General features: G+C 41.9%; 2 protein-coding genes across 7 annotated transcripts in view; both read right to left on the bottom strand.

Moving 5' to 3' along the window:
* The window catches only part of APBA1 (amyloid beta precursor protein binding family A member 1), a 97,792-nt gene extending 91,363 nt beyond the window's left edge, over positions 1–6,429 (bottom strand). For all 6 annotated transcript variants that reach the window (XR_012159082.1, XR_012159080.1, XR_012159079.1 and 3 more), the window contains exon 1: positions 5,275–6,429. Coding sequence is in view for 2 of the 6 variants with exons in the window: in XM_073345184.1 (XP_073201285.1) it covers positions 5,275–6,429 (1,155 nt within the window). In the remaining 4 variants the exon portion in view is untranslated. The remainder of the gene's footprint in view (positions 1–5,274) is intronic.
* PTAR1 (protein prenyltransferase alpha subunit repeat containing 1) overlaps positions 6,404–19,323 on the bottom strand; it is a 183,537-nt gene continuing 170,617 nt past the window's right edge. The window contains exon 7 of the mRNA XM_073345208.1: positions 6,404–6,482. Within this exon, the coding sequence (XP_073201309.1) occupies positions 6,404–6,482 (79 nt within the window). The remainder of the gene's footprint in view (positions 6,483–19,323) is intronic.

The raw sequence follows: 19,323 nt of genomic DNA, 5'->3' as shown, positions 1-19,323 counted from the left end.
AACGACATGAAACACTGCAGCTCAGCTCCCTTGTATGTGAAAGGCTGGTCTTCAAAGGCTGGACTGGTTTTGTGAAGCAGAATCTATCCATCTGTGTAATTTACCATTATAACAACACCAATATTCATTTCAGAGTAGTCCTCACTGTCTGAACGTGGCATACAAAGGAAAAAGTCTCATGAATGCAGCCTTTGGACACCAGTGATTGAGATGTCTGAGAAACTGAAGATTTGGAATCACAACAGCCAAAAATGCTTCACTGTCAACAATACTTGGGTTACTGGTCTACGATGCACTAGGGATGTGTGACTGAGTTGGAAGAGAGCAATCCCCTCTTCCTAGAGCTGAACATGAGGGCATCAGTCAGACACTAATCATCGTTTCTTACCTCCAGTGACAAGAGGCAGAGAGGGCAGCATGCTCCTCTTCTCTGGCCAAGAGGAGACAGAGGTGCTCTTCTGGAAGGAAACAACCTGCCAATCTGTATGTGTCAGAGTGACAGATGCGTCCTCTGGCCTTCTGCAGCAGGATCCAGTAAATTCACTCCCCTCCAACTGAGGATCCTGTTACTACTTTGGATTTTAAGATGTGCTATGGGGTCTTCCACACAAATTACACACCGGAGCGTTTTGCTGAATTTTAAAATCCCTCGTATGCAAGATCACAGCCTACTACTCTTCAAATGGTCCACATTTGCCCTCTGAGATCCATGCACTGAGGGGACCCTCGAGACACAGCTGTCCCCCGTTATTGTGCAGAGGAGCAGGGTCAGTTGTCTCTGTGACACCTCCCTTACCATTGCCAAACAGGGGAGTCCCTGACAGCTTGGCTCCACCGGAGAGACACTGCCAGGGAACTTTGGGATAGAATGGGTCTGTAGGGGTCCACAGCAGCACACAGGCCTCTGCACAGATGGCCCTGGCATCCTATCAATCTACATGCATCTCTGGGGATCTACAAGGACTGAGGCAGTACCCATCACTCACTCTCACCCCTCTGATATACATGTTAGTGTCTTCATGAGGGAATGCGTGTGGAGATTTTCTCCTTTAGAGTCCCCTGCCACGGGTTTTACTGCAGAAGGGGATGATATGCACCTACGAGACGAGGCATTCTGAGCAAGAAACCTAACTCTGCTGCTCCATGGTTTTCTCCATGACGTGTCTCAGTTACTTGGTGTCACAGCTGCAGTGACTGTGCAGGTTCAAGAAGAAAAAAAAAGGGGGGGTTAAACAGGAGGCACTTATAGAGCTCTGTCTAGCAATCAGATATGGCTGTACATTCTAAAGAAAATTTAAGGATTTCTGCTAATAGAAGCAAGAAAAATATTGAAATTGCCAAACACGCAAGCACTGATACCAGGGAAATCCTACTGCATGTCTTTTGAGGTCCAAAGACAAAGGTGCATGAAAAGCCAAAAGATGTACTGTTCTAACTACCTGATTTGCACCTGAAAATCCAAGTCTTGGGGCTGCACCGGACATTGGACATCCAGAAGTACAGATCGATTCGCGTGCACGTGCATGTGTGAAAATTTAGCTCGTTGTACTTAAATTTAATGGAGCCAAATTCTGGGCCCACTTGCTGTGGAAGCACACTGAAGTTAGTGGGATTGCACAGGGCGTGTATCAGCACACAGTTTGGCTCACTCCTTCTTAAGTGGAAATTTGGGTATTTTATTCATTTTTTTATTCACTGCTTATAGGTATAAATGTTAAGTTTGAAACAAAAAAATCTTTTCCCTCCTCTCTACATCACATGAGCATAACAGCTAGTTATTGTAGAGTTGCTCATAAGAGCTGGACTGCTGGCACTTTTATTCTGTTTTTCATACATAACATTAAGCATTTGTTTTGGGAAAAATACATATGAATGAATGGAACTTGCTACCAGATTTAACCCTGAGTATCCTGAAGACAAGCACACATATCCATAATTGGTCCTTCCTTCCTCTATCCCTCTACTAGCTGCTTATCCTATCCATTACTTCACATAATCTCCATCCCTCTTCCTAACTGCTGGCTAGTTCCCCACTCTAAGCACCCCAATGTGAGCCAGCATCTTATCTCTGCTGCTGAACCCTTCTACTTTATCCCCTACAAAGCATCCAATCTTAACACTATCATCCAAATGCTCAGCAGTACAGGGTGACATTTACTTTCCCTTGCCGCTAAAAAAAAAAAAAAAAAAAAAAGCAAAACCTGCTATATTTAATACAGTCACCTGCAGATCATTCTGCTGTCTCCATGGCTTTATCACCTCTCAGAGAACTGCTTGCTAAGTGACACAAGTCTATTACTCTAATCTTAAGGTTTGGTCACTATTTGGTTAACAGCACAAAAGGATTGCAAACATTTTACAAGAAAGAGTAATTTTGGAAATGAAAGCTGATTTCTACAGGAGCTGTGAGGGAAAACAGACCATTTGTAGGACACACTTGAAAAGAATGTAATATAATAAGGGCCTGATTTGCTGGAGTACTGACCATGGTCAGAGTTTTAAGATTTTCAGTACTTCTGAAAAATCAGTCTAAGTAAAATAAAATCAGTCTAAGTAAAATAAAACCTCCATTAATCAAATCCCCTCTTAGTTGAAAACCACAGTTACAGATTAAATTGAGTTACATTTTTGAAATGCATCAGTTATATTGAAAAACCCCTAATTTTTCCAAAATCTTGTTTGTCTGGAAAAAAAAATTCTATGGTCTGATAAATAGGGTTCTACAGTATTTTTATTATAAGAATTGATCCACTTAGTGAAGGCAATACCATTTTGTTCAGCAAGCTGCTAAGCAGTTCAATCCACCCTCTGTTAAAGAAGATGGATTTACTCAGACTTCTGTGTGTGCCAAGTGATACTTGAGTGAAGCATCACAAACATTGCAAGAAGTAGCAACTATTGTTACTGAAAAAAAATCCAACCCCCATTCTCTTCTCTTCAAGTGGGACGTACATCTTTCAGTTTGCCACAGATCTTCTACATTGCTAGTTTGAGTCACTCTTTCTGCTTCTCAGAATTTAGGCTGCCTGAAAGCCTATCAGCATCTAGTTGTCATATGAGCTTCGGCTACTATCAGCATCATTTATTATTTGTATTACAGCAGCACCAAAAGACACCAATGAGGAACAGGGCCCCATTGTGCTAGGTGCTGTACAAACACAAAGCAAAAGACGGCCCCTAACCCAAAAAGCTCAGTCTAACGTACTGTAATATCAGTTGCAAATAACGACCTAGAGAAACACCTGCTTTCATCACTATACAAGCGCACCACATTAGGATCCACAAGTGCAACATACATGGTCCAGTTCTGCAAAGTGCTGAGGATCCTCATGAGAAATGCAGTCAAATGGAGCATAGCAAGCTCAGCACCTATTACGAAGAACTCAGCCCCTTTCAGGATCCCTTCAACCTAATGTGCTTGAGGCCATCATCAGTATTTTAGGATAGTGAACCTGAAACCATTAGGAAAACAAGGAGTATTTTGTGTGACTGCTGTCATGGCAGAAAGAAAACACAAAGAATCTATTGCTCAAAAGCTGTAATGAGATGATGCATGGACTAATGTGGCATATATTTAGATGATGAGAGAAAAATAATCATGATTTTTTGATTTAAAAACTCACATCATAAAAAATAAACTAGTGTTTTACAACACATGCCAGAATGAGTCACCTTAGCTCTTATGTATCCGGATATCACAATTCTAGTGTCATATGCCGACTGATGGACAATGACACACTCTATCAAGTATTACAGGCTTGATTTTAGAGGTGCTGAGCAGCCACAGCTCCCAATGCCCTGTTCCTTTTAAGAAAGAGATACACAGATATAACTTTAAGAGTTTCCATGACTGTATGTGGAATCCATACATACAAAGCTAGAAAACACTTGTAAAACCAGGATGTTAAAATGGAATTATATTTATTTTAGGCAGTAGTTGCCAAATCCTGCTTCTACCTTTCCTTAAGCAAGTAGTCCCACTGCAGGCAATGAGATCACAAGCAGGAATAAGATTACCAGTATCTGACTCTATTCTGGAATAATATAAATTAATTATTGCAATTAATCTTCTTTGTTACAAAGGGTTGGCATTATGTGATGTGACATGATCCAGCTTGCAATTCACTTACAAGTTAAAAGTTTCCGGATTTCTGACAGTCTTCCAAGAAAGAACAACAACATGAAGGCTACTTATCTTGGCCAGATCACATCACTTTTTCATATTCCAAACTCCATGCTGATATTACAGCAAGGCTGAGGTGTTCAGGGTTTAATGGATGGAAGCATGTAAGGCCATTAATATTTAATTTTTATTTAAACTGGAAGCTAGAAGATTAAACTATACATGGTTTTACCACCAACAGCAGCAGACACCAAGAAAGGATTCCATAGGAATTAAAGAGAATTGACACACACACAGTTTTAGGCCGCATTCATCCCTGGGATAAAACTTGGCTGACATTAACTGTATTACTTCAGGGATGACTTTAGCCTACTGATTTTATCTACTGGCCCCCTCCATTTCAGGCATACATTTTAATAAGATTAAAAGTTGTTTTGAAAACTATTAAAATAAGAGGAAGAAATACAGAGAAGCCATAAATTTAACACGGACAACTAACTGTACATGGCAACGAGTATAAGCTGAGCAGTTCTGGGCTGATCCTGACGCAAGTTGGGTACATTGTCTAAAGATAAGGTAGTTCAAACCCTGTAATAGACTGTACACTTGAAGAAATAACCTTTAATATATAGTTCAAACATGAGGGTGATTCGATTTTACAATTAAACTAACAGTGTTGTAAATTTGCACTTTCTTGTAGTTGGCAAACCCATAACTGATGGGAGCCTGCAGAATCTTATAGTCCGAGATAAACTGAATGGCCATTCTAACCAATCAGTTAGTCAACAAATGTTGGAAAAATGTAATAATATCACTTGTTTCTGCAAGAGAGCAATCAAACCTTTTGTGGCAAATTCATCTCTGGTGTAACTCTACTGATGTCTGTGGCGTTTCACGAAGGATTAACATGGCCCATCGATAAGACAAAGGTCCACTACTTATGCATCCTTTAAAATACAGAATTAAAATAGGTAAAGCTTTAAATACTTAACAGGAACAGAATGAGCCACACAAGCATAGTGTGCCTTACCATGGGTGTGAGAGAGTGCACGTGTGTGTGCGTGTGCACAAGAGAGAGACAGACATATGTATGTTATGTATTCTTCATTCCTTCACTTGTAGCAAGTAAGCTAATAGCTTCATATACTTACATCTCCATCTAGTGGCCTCTGATCATCACAATCCCTGGTTGGGCTGATGTCCTGTCTCATCACCCAGATGGGTTCTTTTGGTTCATCTGGGGTGTAAGGAGAACGAATGGTCCTTGTCTTCACTTCCTCAATAGCCTCTTTAATATCTTTAATAGCCAGAGATATCGCATCCCTTTTTTCCTTGCTGTATCTCTGCACTGACTCTCCTGAGTTGACTGTGGGCTTGGAGCCAGCTGGGAGCTGACCATTGCTCTCAAGAGTCCCACTACCGGGAGTATGGGCGCATTCCAAGTTCTGTTCTGCTTCTGGCATATCTTCAGCGGCTTTGTCCAGGCTCTGAGAACTCATGCTCTGTTTGACCTCAGCCACAATTTGATCAATATCTTCCTCTTGTTCATAACTATCCATCCTTGGATAAGGAGCAAATTCCGCCTCCTTCTCAGGGCTGTCAGACTCTCCATCGGACCGTTCATCGTAGTGGTGAAGGCGGGCACCCAGAGCTTCCTTGCGATAGTTGTCAGCTTCCTCCCTCTCCTGCTCATAGAGTCGTAGACCCTCCCTGACATCCAGGTCAGGTGTATCTCCTATCTCCTCATACACGTGCTCCTGCAGTCCATAGTCGGCGTAGGGCTCAGCGTACTGTTCGTCCTCCCCTCGGTGGAAGAGCCCGTGAGTGTAGACATACCCCGAGTAGGCAGCATTCATGGCTTCCTCGTGTTCAATGGAGTGAAAGTGTAAGTGGTTAGGTAGAGTTCGGGTCTGAAGGGCCTCAGCATGCTCTGCCTCGGCATTTTCTGTGTACTCTTCAGATTCAGGTCTATACTGCACTGCATAGGCGCTCTCATCCTCATTTTCCTGAACTCTGTCTGTGTCATAGCCATCCTCTGCTGTGGCTATGACATCCCCTTCGGCAGTATCGGTGTGATTGTGGAAGCCACTCTCAGTACTGGCTGACCGAGCCAGCATCCCCTCCTCCTCCTGCCCAGACTGTCCTTCGTGGCTGCCATTGGCATGTCTCGGGTAATAAGCAGCATACTGCTGCTGCTCCTCCTCCACCTCAGAGTGCTCCAGGTCAGCCTCCACTGACTCGTTCACCTCTCCGTTCGCTGGCTCGTCATTCACCTTCCCCTCAGGTGGTCCCTCCAAATGGTTCATGGCCAGGTCTGGAATGTAGGCCACTTATTCTATTGACATTTTGTCTACCGAGGCTGGAAAGAAAGAAGAAAAGAAAGTTGATTATAAAGTACCACGGTGATTACAAAGTCATGTGATTTGATATATAATGTTGTGGCAACAAAAGGCATCTCTTCTTCTCCAGCAGACACATACATGGCCTTCTTGGCTCCAGAGTCAATGGATGGTAATGCAGACGGTCTACACCAGCATCATACACCTGAACTGTGGTTCATGACCCCAGGGGAACTGTAGAATTTACATTTTTATAGATGTATTCTATGGGAAAGAATTTAATCTCAGATACACCACTGTAAAATTTATTAATTCTAGTTATTGCAATGTAATTACATTGGTGCAAGTCTGCAGTATCTGAAACCAAAATCTGACCCTTCAAATGCAAAAATGGGAAGTTTTCTGTTTTTATTACATATAGCACCGAAGCACAGCTCTATCTTCTGTGTTCTGTTAGACGAACAAATTCTATCGTTGTTCAAAGAGTGAGAGCATGCGCTCACAGCGTACATAGCACACTGGCAGTCAGCATGTTTGCCAGCTCTCCCAATGTTGTGTCTCAATTTTATGTGGGTTTTTTAGGGATTTTTTTAAGGCTGCGCATGATCTGCTGCTGTCCTGTAGCCCTCTTGTCAACTTTTGCTCATATTCCATATGGCTGCCATCTCCCACTGCTTTCAACAGGAGAGAAACAAGGCTGTCTTCAGTGAAGATTGCTGGCCCCTGTTCTCAATACATGGTGTGAGTGACAGCGAGGGGACAGGGAAGTACTGTAAGTGTGTAGGATGTGGTGATCTGGACAGTGATGGGATAGCAGGAGGGTTAGGGCAATGTGAAAGGCAAAAGAGAAAGAGAGATGAACAGGGAAATGTGGGGAGGAGAAGGACAGTGAGAACAGCAAGAAGGCAGAGGAACATGAGGAGGCACAGAGGGAGGAAGTCCAACAAGAAACAAAATATTATGGGGAGCAAAGACAGAAAATATGAGGGGGCAGAAGAATGAAAAGAAAGGGAGGAAAAATGTGAGGGACATTTGAATCTAAGGGGCAGATGGATGAAAGAGGAGACTGAAGTAGAATGTGTAAAAGGGAAGAGGGCAGGAGGGTGAGAAAGAGCATCAGGGGACAGAGAAGCATGAGAATGATAGGGGAAGAGGATGAGGAGAAAAAGAATGACCATTCCTCCAACTCAGAGTTTAGAAAAGTTGCTTGTGATGGTGAGAGCCAAGGCTCAGCAGCCTTGAGCGTCACTTCCGGTTCATGTCTTACGTTCCTAAGAGCTCATGCTCCAGAGCTTCAGCCAACCGCCTGCAGGGGTCAAGAATAGATTTCCGCCCTCCCGCACTCTCAGTGTATTCTGGGGTTTTTTTGGTCGCCTTCCTCTGAAGCATCCAAGATGGCCTTGGCTGGAGATGGGACATTGGATGGGGTGGGCCAGTGTTCTGAGGTGGGACCAAGCATTCTCTCTCTCAGGTGCTGGCTGGCTGGTTCTTGTTCACATGCTCATGGTCTAACTGATCATCATATGTGAGGTTGGGAAGCAATTTTCCCCAGGTCTGATTGACAGTGACCTTGGGTTTGGATTTTTGTGTGTGCCTTTTTCTGCAGCATGGTATGTGGGTCACTTGCCGATGTTAATCTAATTTAATTAATTCCTTCTCATTGCAGGGGCCTTAAGCACTGGTGCACCTCAGGCCCTCCTATTCTCTCCTGATGGTACAGAACAGTGTTGTCTCCTGTAGGCTGTAATACTTGGTCTAATTTTGGTTATTGGGTTTAGTGTACAGGTGATTGGTGGCGGTGGCCTGTGTAAGTGGGGTCCCTGTCCTGGTTAGGAGTTAAGGAGCTTAAAACTCAGAAGGCAGACCAAAAGACAAAGCAATATTTTTCAGTATGATTCATGATTTTTAAGCATTTTGTAACTGGCAATATTTCACCAGATGCTGGCCCCTGCCGCGACCAGTCTGGCAGCATAAGCCAGCTTTGTGGCTCGTTTAGTTAGCTCTCAAGGATTCATGGCCCTATGCCACCCCATCCACCATTTCTCTGACCTGGTGGCATTTTGGGCAGCTCTTGTGGCCACAGGGGAAATTGGAGCAGTTAACTTGTGCTAGCGTATAAAAGGGCCCCCAAACCAGTCCCAGAAATGGAAAGGCATAAAGGGAGCATATCACCTTTGACCACCATTCTCTCTCCCTTGGGTGCTGTACCAAGCAGAGCCCAGTGAGTCAAACCAAATGGAGACTGTGGCAATGTAAACAACACAAGGATTCTGCTACACTGCAGTATTCTAGTCTCAGTGTATTTTCTAAAATAAGGAGTGGTCTTAATTAAATCCATAACCATGACACTTGCCATATGAAGCCATACATCACATTTTCATTTCATGGATTATTTTTGTGCCAAACACAATCACATAATTACTAGAGAGGCCCTCAAATAAATAATAAATAACTATTCAGAGCCCAGAAAAGGGGAGGGGAAGGGGAGGAGAGGAAGACACTCACAAGAATGCAGCGTAAGGGGGAAAGGTGCCCATTAGCCAGAACATTTGTAATTTGAAGGTACTATAAATGTGTGTCAGATATCAATAAAAATATTTCACACACATATAATGTAGAATTTGTGCCAAATGTACTGAAGCCGGTGCATGTGTCTCAAAGTGGGAACTGAAAAGATAAGGCACCCAAAAAATTAGCCATTTGAAAAAGAATCTTGGCCCCGATCTTCGGACAGACTTTCTACCACCAGAGTTTATGCCAGTGTAAGGCCTGAGCGAATCTAGCATGTTGTCTTCAGCCTCCAATGTGTGTTACTTCTACTTTAAAGAATAAGTTTAATGTTAAATTATAATGTAATTGCAAACTAATTGTTAAATAACAATTTGTAAAGAAATCACGTGAAACGTGGTTGAGCAGGTGAAGATACCACATACAAAAATAACCCCATTTCGTCCAAAAGGATTTTAAACACAGCAGAAAAAGAAAAATACACCATGCAAGACACTTTTTCATTAGAAATATTAGAAAATGCAGGAGTGTTAGTCAAAAGTATGTGAACAAGAATCCTCCAGTGGCAAAGAAATGTATTTTCCATGTATGATTTCTATGAATCTATTACAGATTTTCTGTCCAACACAGAGAATTAGATCCACATTAGTCAAGGAAACGTGAAATTGATAATGGACATCTTTCCATCTTAACCATGGATACAAAATAACTCTAATGAAACTGCTTCACGCTTTTGAAAATATCACCTGAAGTTTTAACCTAACTCTGCTCTTTTTGAGTCAATGGAACAACTGTCACTTATTTCAATGGGAACAGAGGAAGGCCAACACTAAGTGGTTTTGAAAACACCCCCCTTAATCTGTAGATTTCAAAGTGCTTTAACAAATGTGAGTATATCATACAGAAAAAGTTAGTGAATTAGGACCCTTTTTCATCTACTCCTGTTTCAAATGGAGTAGATCAAAGCTCGCTAGGAAACTTTTACTGTGCAACAGAAGGATCCAGATGGACAGTTAGTGCATGGCAGACTAACACAAGGTAGACTTAACTCCCAGTTTGCTGCATGCTGTTTGTCTACACAGGCCCTCAGACAATATCTAATAACTGACTTCCATTTTAAATGCACAAAGTCCAAACCAATTTCAATATTCTGGGGTACACCAGACAGAATCACTGACAGGTGCAGCTATAAGAAACAGCAATTATTTAAAAAATATAAAATATCACTTGAAATGTTGTTATAGGCCATTCTGAGGCCTCAACATTTTGCTTTTGTGAAATGGAGGTTTCTGAAGTGAAGCTTGTGAAACTGTGTTTTGATATAAAAATCGATCTTCAGAATAAAATTTCATATGTTGAAATTTTGAAAGCTTTCATTTCACTCAAACATATGATTGTTTTTGACTGAAAGTGAATTTTCACTCAAAAACGGTCCCATTTTCACTGAAAAACTCATGGCATTTATTGATTTTGTTTGCTTTGCAAAATTATCTCAGTTATCCCCAAGTAAAAAAAAATATGGAAACCACAAACGTAAAGCTTTTTAAAATTTAATCGTGAATATTTCACAGGGTCTTACTGACAAAAACAGCAGCTGGGAGTAATATTTTCAAAAATAAGTAAGTTACTTCGGAGCTCAAGCCCCACTGGCTTTCAGTGCGACTTAGGCTTCTAAGTCACTTAGGCCCTTTTGAAAATGTTACCCTAGGTCCTTAGCTCAGAACTTAATTCGAGCAAACACAGAAAGTCACTTTTGGTGGCTAGAAGGCACAGTGAATAATCAGATTTCTGGTGCCAACAACAAGTTTCTCCCCATGCTGATACAAGCCATTCTGATTGTTCTCATCAGGTTCCCACAAGAAAAAAACTTCACCTCCAAACACCCACTTTAAGTGAAATGCCACAGTGTTACAGGACAGGAGAGAAGAGAAGCAACAGAGGTCCCACGGCCCTGGAAATAAAGACATGCTATACTCCTGAAAAATGCAGCAGTCTCACATTAATTTCCCAGAGGAGCAGCTGTGCTCTAATAATCAGGCGCATATGGGAAAGTGCTTCCTAAGCACTCCTAGCTCTGCACTCAAACCCTGATGGATGGATTTGTCTCCGTAACAGAGAAATCAGAGTTTGATTGCTGGTGCAACTGGTTTCTCACTGAAGGTTAAGCTATGTTCTCAACTGTAAAACGAAAAAATTAACGAATAAATCTCTACACATTTTTAAAGCATCTGGATGTTTCAAAGAGAGATTGTGATAAAACTCCAGTTTAGCGCTCTTCTATTTTATATGAAATTTTTTTTTTTTAAAAAAACAACAGCATTGATTCACTTAAAACTAAAGGGTGTGCTGTCATCTCAATTCAAGGTAACGTCAATCAACATGCTAATGAGAGCAACAAATGCACCGAGGAGAGAACAGAACCCCAAATGGCCACGTAAAAATATTTCAATGCCTGCATTTTTAATCCTTTCTTCCATCACACACACAAACAAGTGGCATAGAAGCATTCTGCTCTATAGTAAACATGGTTTTCCTTCAATTCAGGATTACTTTCATGAGAGCTCTCAGTTTGATATTTAAAACAGCCCTTTTTCGCTCGTTTGAAGCTACACTGAATCTGCCCATACATCCTCCCTCTCATGAGGATAATTATTGATTAAATGGAATCAAGAATTTATACACCCGCTCCCATGTGCTCCCCCCACTGTGAATGATGAAAAACTACCTGGGTTCAGTGCATTGAGGTTTTGCATATTAATAAGCTTGTTTCCATCACAGATATTCACATGCTTGTATTATTAAATGTTTTCATTTGTAGCACAGAAAACGTAATCATTCAATGGACCTATTTCTCAATGTGTCTCAGAGGAGAAGTGGTTTAGTGCACTAGCCTGGCTGAGTTTGCAGGTAAATAGGACTTTGGTATTTCTAAGATTAGCTCCTTTTAGTGCATATTTATCCAGAACCACAAATCACACTATCCCAGGAAGGACCCTGGACTCGTAGAGCACGGATGTTAGAACTCAGGAGCAAGGTAAATTCGCCCAGATGCCCAGGGAATTTTGCAAAGCAGCTGCCTGCTTTCTGCTAGGCTCCAGCAGTATCATCAGTCCTTCACTTTCATAAGCAACAAAATTCATCAACTTCCACAAAAGACAGATATTTTGAAAAAAGGATCAGTTTCTTCAACAAGACAGTTTTATATTGTATTATGCCTTTTAGTGCAATGGAAGTTTTACTTATATAATTTGCTTTAAAAAAAACAACCAAAAAAAAAAACCTGTTTATTTTTTAACCAGGAATGTAGCTATTTAAAAGTATGCCAGTGTGTTTCATCACTTCTGGAGAACACAAAATATTTCTTTAAACAGGCCTATTCCTTCAATGGGTTTTTTTCGACTTTCCTTTTTCAAAAGGGGGTTCACTTGTATTTATCACCAAAATGAAGGTAATTCACTGGCTGAGAATTTTATACTATCTGCAATGACTCCTTTGATGGAATTCTAATGAGTTTTTCCTCTACTGTTGGGTAACCTCTCTCTCATCTCAAATGACTACCTATCTGGGAAACCTGATTGCTTTCTCCTTCTGTGTGAGAGGTCAATAAGATGATAAAAGGGATCACTTCCCAAAGATACCTGAAGTAAGCCTGTGGAAATTTGACCCCATTCACCGTGTGTCAAAAACATAGCAACCTAGAAATGTATCCACCATAATAATTATTCCATTTTAAAAACTTAGTTTGAGAACATTGAGGCTGCACAGTTATGCACCTAAAGGTCAGAAAATGATAAAGTAAAGTAAAGGTTGCACATGCAAAATTTAAGTGGCTGTGCACAAAGTTTTCCACAAGAGCTGGGGAGCGCCTGGAACATGTTAAATCCAGAACTTACATTTCTCTACATTGTGGAAAACCTAAGGCAGGGCACAAAGTTTTCTGTGCTAACCAGTCTTCTGCCTCAATGGCTCCCACCCAAATCCCCTAGCTTCCCTCAGTTCTTGGGGCTCAATCTCCTCTTTTCTGTTTTTTCCCCCCATCAGCTTCTCTTCTGGACCGGAGTAGAAGAAGAGCTTAAACCATTCCCTCCCCACTGATGAGTAGGAAAACTTTATTGGGTCACTGTCATCAATTGCTGCAGAATGTAAGTTTCAATTGGAAAAATTAAAAAAAAAGTTTCTGTGGACTCTGACACAATGACAAATAAATGGGGAACAGGAAAAGGAGAAACAGGTGCAGGAAAGGAGGAAACACACACTGAAAACAAGACAGGTAGAGATGTACCAAGATCAGTTATAGGGAAAAGAAAAGAATTAAAAATAAAGTGGAGAAAGAAAGGGAAGAAAAGGTGAAAAAAAAAGGAAAAGAGATGTCGTAAGTTAGATTTTAAATATGTATTAAATAGAAGGTTAATTGACTGTTATAATTAAATGCACTAACACAAAAGTAATACAGAACTGCTTTATGCCTTAAAAATTGCAGAGGGCTTGCTGGCACATGTACATTTAACCATGACTTTCAGTTTTAGACCATAGGCTAGTAGGTAAATTATTCAAGTCCTGTGCAGGAACCCTCTTTTCCAAAGGCTGAGACAGTGAAATCCTGGCCCTTTTGAAGTTTTGCCACTGACATCAATAGGCTCAGGATTTCACTCAGAGGCTAAGTGACTCCTTGACTCAGATCATATGCACCACAGACTTCCTTAGCTGTGAACTTTACAAGCATAGGAAGACCCCACTCAAAATGTACTATGCACACATTGAGAGTGGTTTTCACTAGTCATAACTGAAATCAAAACCAGTTTTCATCAGAGCACTTAAAAGGTGGTACTTCTCAGCGAATGCTGTTTTCCTGCCAAATTTCAGTTTTTATCCTCAGTGATTTGGGGCTGCAAAGCTCTTGATAAGATTATGGAAAAAGTGCATTTTCTTATACACTCAGCTCACTCAAAAACAGGTGACCCATTTTTGCTCAGAACTTTCTGAGAAGAGTCATCTTTGGGCAAGCACTGAAAATGTCATTAAGTTATAATGAAAAGAGGCAGAAACCAATTACGCAACCTTAACTACAGAGGTTATTCCCACTATTATCTGTGTATGCATGCATGCATGCATGCGTGTCTGTAAAATATGGACTTGCTGTCAATGTTATTCCTTAATGAATCCTAAAACAAATAAAAAACCACCTATAATTTTTTTTTAAAACAGAGAGCACTTTAAATCCATAACCCTGTGCATTAATTTTCCTGACACATTTACCAATTATAAGACAGCTCTGCCCTTCTCCTACTAGACTCTGCAGTCATAATGTTAATCCTGACTGACCTCAGTCATTGCACACTTTCCATTGAAACCGAAGGGTGTTCCAACACCTAGTGAGAGTGGTATAATGGTCCTTATCTGAGACAGCATTACTGCCAAAATCGGACTCTGATGACTAGTACATGATCAGCGTTTTGGCAAAGCTCTCATTAACTTCAATGGGACCATGTTTTCACTTCATGCCTTAACTTCACAGGGAGGCAGGGACACACACACACACCCTCTGAATACACAAAAAGGAAACAAAATTTGGCAGTGGAATATTCAAAAGATATATGGACGAATGATCCTTCAAATAGCGAAAAGAAAAGGAGTACTTGTGGCACCTTAGAAACTAACCAATTTATTTGAGCATGAGCTTTCGTGAGCTACAGCTCACTTCATCGGATGCATACCGTGGAAACTGCAGCAGACTTTATATATACACAGAGAATATGAAACAATACCTCCTCCCACCCCACTGTCCTGCTGGTAATAGCTTATCTAAAGTGATCATCAGGTTGGGCCATTTCCAGCACAAATCCAGGTTTTCTCACCCTCCACCCCCCCACACAAATTCACTCTCCTGCTGGTGATAGCCCATCCAAAGTGACAACTTTTTACACAATGTGCATGATAATCAAGTTGGGCCATTTCCTGCACAAATCCAGGTTCTCTCACCCCCTCACCCCCCTCCCAAAAACCACACACACAAACTCACTATCCTGCTGGTAATAGCTCATCCAAAGTGACCATTCTCCCTACAATGTGCATGATAATTAAGGTGGGCCATTTCCAGCACAAATCCAGGTTTTCTCACATCCCCCCCCCCACCCCCATACACACACAAACTCACTCTCCTGCTGGTAATAGCTCATCCAAACTGACCACTCTCCAAGTTTAAATCCAAGTTAAACCAGAACATCTGGGGGGGGGGGTAGGAAAAAACAAGAGGAAATAGGCTACCTTGCATAATGACTTAGCCACTCCCAGTCTCTATTTAAGCCTAAATTAATAGTATCCAATTTGCAAATGAATTCCAATTCAGCAGTTTCTCGCTGGAGTCTGGATTTAAAGTTTTTTTGTTTTAAGATAGCGACCTTCATGTCTGTGATTGCGTGACCAGAGAGATTGAAGTGTTCTCCGACTGGTTTATGAATGTTATAATTCTTGACATCTGATTTGTGTCCATTTATTCTTTTACGTAGAGACTGTCCAGTTTGACCAATGTACATGGCAGAGGGGCATTGCTGGCACATGATGGCATATATCACATTGGTGGATGTGCAGGTGAACGAGCCTCTGATAGTGTGGCTGATGTTATTAGGCCCTTTGATGGTGTCCTCTGAATAGATATGTGGGCACAATTGGCAACGGGCTTTGTTGCAAGGATAAGTTCCTGGGTTAGTGGTTCTGTTGTGTGGTATGTGGTTGTTGGTGAGTATTTGCTTCAGGTTGCGGGGCTGTCTGTAGGCAAGGACTGGCCTGTCTCCCAAGATCTGTGAGAGTGTTGGGTCATCCTCTAGGATAGGTTGTAGATCCTTAATAATGCGTTGGAGGGGTTTTAGTTGGGGGCTGAAGGTGACGGCTACTGGCGTTCTGTTATTTCCTCGAACGCATTATTAAGGATCTACAACCTATCCTAAAGGATGACCCAACACTCTCACAAATCTTGGGAGACAGGCCAGTCCTTGCCTACAGACAGCCCCGCAACCTGAAGCAAATACTCACACTTGACCTTTCACAATTGGTTTAAGTTTTACACATTTGCTGGTACTTCAGCCTGAATGCTGATCTGTTTGACAATCCAGACTCGCCCTTGTTGTTGTTACAGTTCAAACATATGCTCATAAATGCATCTACTGCATCTGATAATCTGCTTAAATTATTTAGAGAAAGTTTAGAAAATACTGGTTTGTTTGAGCAATTTCTCTGTACCTTTGTAAAGTGCAAGCAAAACACCATGAGGTAGAAAGGGAAGATATATTAAAATCACAGCCATTTTCAAATGTAACAGCTTATTAAAAAGATAGACTCTTCAATGCCTATACAGTTCAACCCTAGCCCCTTTTAATATGAATTTAGAGCAGGTGAAAGGAACCAGATTGGCAACGCCAACTTCACAAGGCAGTATATCAACTTTTAGACATTTAATCATTTTGCAAACCTGCTGTAAGCCTGTGACCAAAAAGAGGCAGCTAAATAAAATGTCCGAAACAGCCGATGCTGGTACAAGTTTGCCAGATCTGAGTAGCTGATTAAACTGTATGCTATGCCAGTGCTTTTTCAGCAGTAAGGTTGCTAGTGAGAGTCAACCTCAGAGACAGAAGCTACATTTTCTATTTGTGCTGTTCTTTTTTTTCTCCCTTTTTGTGTGTGTCTGTCTTGTTTTGTCTTTTTAGGAAACGGGACTGGACTTCAATGACAGCTCCAGAACATCTCAAATTACTGTCAATTGGGGGGGGGGGGAGTTGTTACCAACTTCAGTACCATCTAAGACATTGTCAAAGAAGGGATTTTTTTCCTTCTAAAATCTTTCCTGCTAAATGGAAAAGGAACAAGGGATGTTGTTAAAATGAAAGCCTTAATCTAAGCAATAACTACGTTAATGTTATAAAGAAAATAGTATAAAGTTGAATACAATTGGGGTGATCAGTAATAGTTGTGTTCTGTACTTTAAAACAGAGGAAATAAAGGACAATAAGAGGGGAGTGAGGGGATTTCAAGGTTGGAGGAGACTGGAGAAAATAGAAAGGAGAAGTGGAAGAGCCTTTAAGAGTTTTCTGTAAACGCTCTCCTCCCCCTAACTCAAATGACCAGATGGCAATCCATCTATAACAGAGAGCCTCAAGGTCCCATTGGTGGAGAATGTACCTTGCTTGGACTGCAAGAGAAGCAGTCCAAGTGCTTATGGGGAGAGTACAGGGGTTTGGGGTTCAGCAGAGCACAGTCCTTTGGGGATTGTTTTACATATTATGCTGGTAGTTCATTTGTGGATTTAGAGTAAGGGTAATGCAGAAGAGAGGAAGGAAATTTAGAGGCAAGGGAAGATTAATACAAGAATTACATATGAAAGTTTACAAACAGAAACCAAGCCATATTTTGGTTCAGCTAAAACAAGAAAAAGAGAGTGGGCATAATATTTACTAAACATGTACCTTTTGACAATAAACATAAATTTAAGGCTAAGGAGAGACAATTTGTATTACTGAAGGGCACAATTGCTGGGTTATTAACAACAGGTGGCTCAGGGCATGCTCCCAACCAAACACAAAACACTTTTTGAAGGACTTCTTTACAGCACTGCAATGCTTTGGGAAAGGGAAAATTATACTTCGAGGAGACTTCAGTTGCACACCAACTCCTTACTGGGACAGATAAAAAAAGACATGGGAGATAGGGAAGCAGGTGCAGCATTGACTTCTCTGTGCCAACAATTCAACCTCTCAGATTGTGGGAGAGAACTACACCCTGAGGAAAGAGATCACACATTTTATTCACACCCTCATCAGTTATATACTAGAATAGATTTAAAGCTGATCTCTAAATCCTTAATGAAGCAGACAGGATCTGCAGAAATTGGCACTATTACAATGTCAGATCACGCACCAGTGGAAGTAATATTCGATAGCTGGGTTGGGTCCCAAAGATTACTTTACTGGAAAATGAAAACATGGTTACTAACCTTCCGTAACTGTTGTTCTCTGAGATGTGTTGCTCACGTCCATTCCATATTAGGTGTGTATGCTCACCGAAAGTTTTTGCCTCAGTACTATCTGTAGAGGACTGGCTCTGGCACCCTCTGGAGTGGCACGCCACCCTCCACTCAGTTCCTTCTTGCCAGAACTGCGACAGAGAGGAAGGACGGCTGGTCATGAAATGGACCTGAGCAACAATCTCGAAGAACAACAGTTACGGAAGATAAGTAACCATTTTTCTTCTTCGAGTGCTTGCTCATGTCCATTCTATGTTAGGTGACTCCCAAACAGTATCTCCGGAGGCAGGTAGGAGTTCATGGATGTGTTGATTACAACACAGCTCTGCCAAAGCCAGCATCATCCCTGGCCTGTTCGGTGACGGCGTAGTGGATCATGAAGGTGTGCACCGACAACCACATTGCAGCCCTGCAGATATCCTAGATAGGGACTCATGCCAGGAAGGCTGCTGACGACGCCTGAGCTCTAGTTGAATGGGCCGTCACTATCGGTTGAGGTACAACCTACGCCAACTGGTAGCAAGTACAGATGCTGGTAGTAATCCAAGATGAAAGCCCCTGAGAGCCTGTCTGACATCCAAGATGTGCAAACTCCTCTCCTCGTTGGACGCATGAGGCTTTGGGCAGAACACCAGAAAGAAAATGTCCTGGTTAACATGGAAAGGCAACACCACCTTTGGTAGGAAGACAGGGTGGAGACACAACTGAAAATTGTCCTTGTAGAACACTATGTACAGGGGCGCCGACGTGAGGACTTTAATCTCAAAGACTCGCCTTGCTGAAATGATAGATCAGAAAAGCAACCTTCCACAACAGATGTGAAAGAGAACAGGAGGCCAGAGGCTCAAAGGGAGGGCCAGTGAGTTTAGAGAGGACTAGGTTAAGGTCCCATTGGGGCACCAGATCCCAGACCGGTGGGAGAAAGCCTTTCAAGGCCCTTAAGAAACCTGATCGTCATTTCATGTGCGATTACCGATCTGCCCTGGACACGGGGATGAAAGGCAGAGATGGCTGCCAGGTGCACCTTGATCGAGGAGAAGACTAGATCCTGACGTTTCAAGTGAAGCAGGCAGTCCAGAATGGACTGCAGAGAAGACTGAGATGGGGAGATCCTCCACTCCAAAGCCCAGCAGGAGAAGCGCTTCCACTTTGCCAGGTAAGTCACTCTAGTGGAGGGTTTTGTGCTCTCCAACAGAATGCGCTGGACTTGACCAGAGCAGGCCTGCTAGTCTGGGTTCAGCCATGCACCATCCACGCTGTGAGGTGGAGAGAGGTGAGGTTCCCGTGATCAAGAGAGAGTAGATCTGAGCATCTGGGAGGTATCCACGGGAGTGCTGCTG

Source organism: Lepidochelys kempii, chromosome 5, assembly GCF_965140265.1.
Source record: "Lepidochelys kempii isolate rLepKem1 chromosome 5, rLepKem1.hap2, whole genome shotgun sequence".
In the NCBI taxonomy this organism is placed as follows: Eukaryota; Metazoa; Chordata; order Testudines; family Cheloniidae; genus Lepidochelys; species Lepidochelys kempii.
This window is presented reverse-complemented; position numbering and strand designations above follow the sequence as displayed.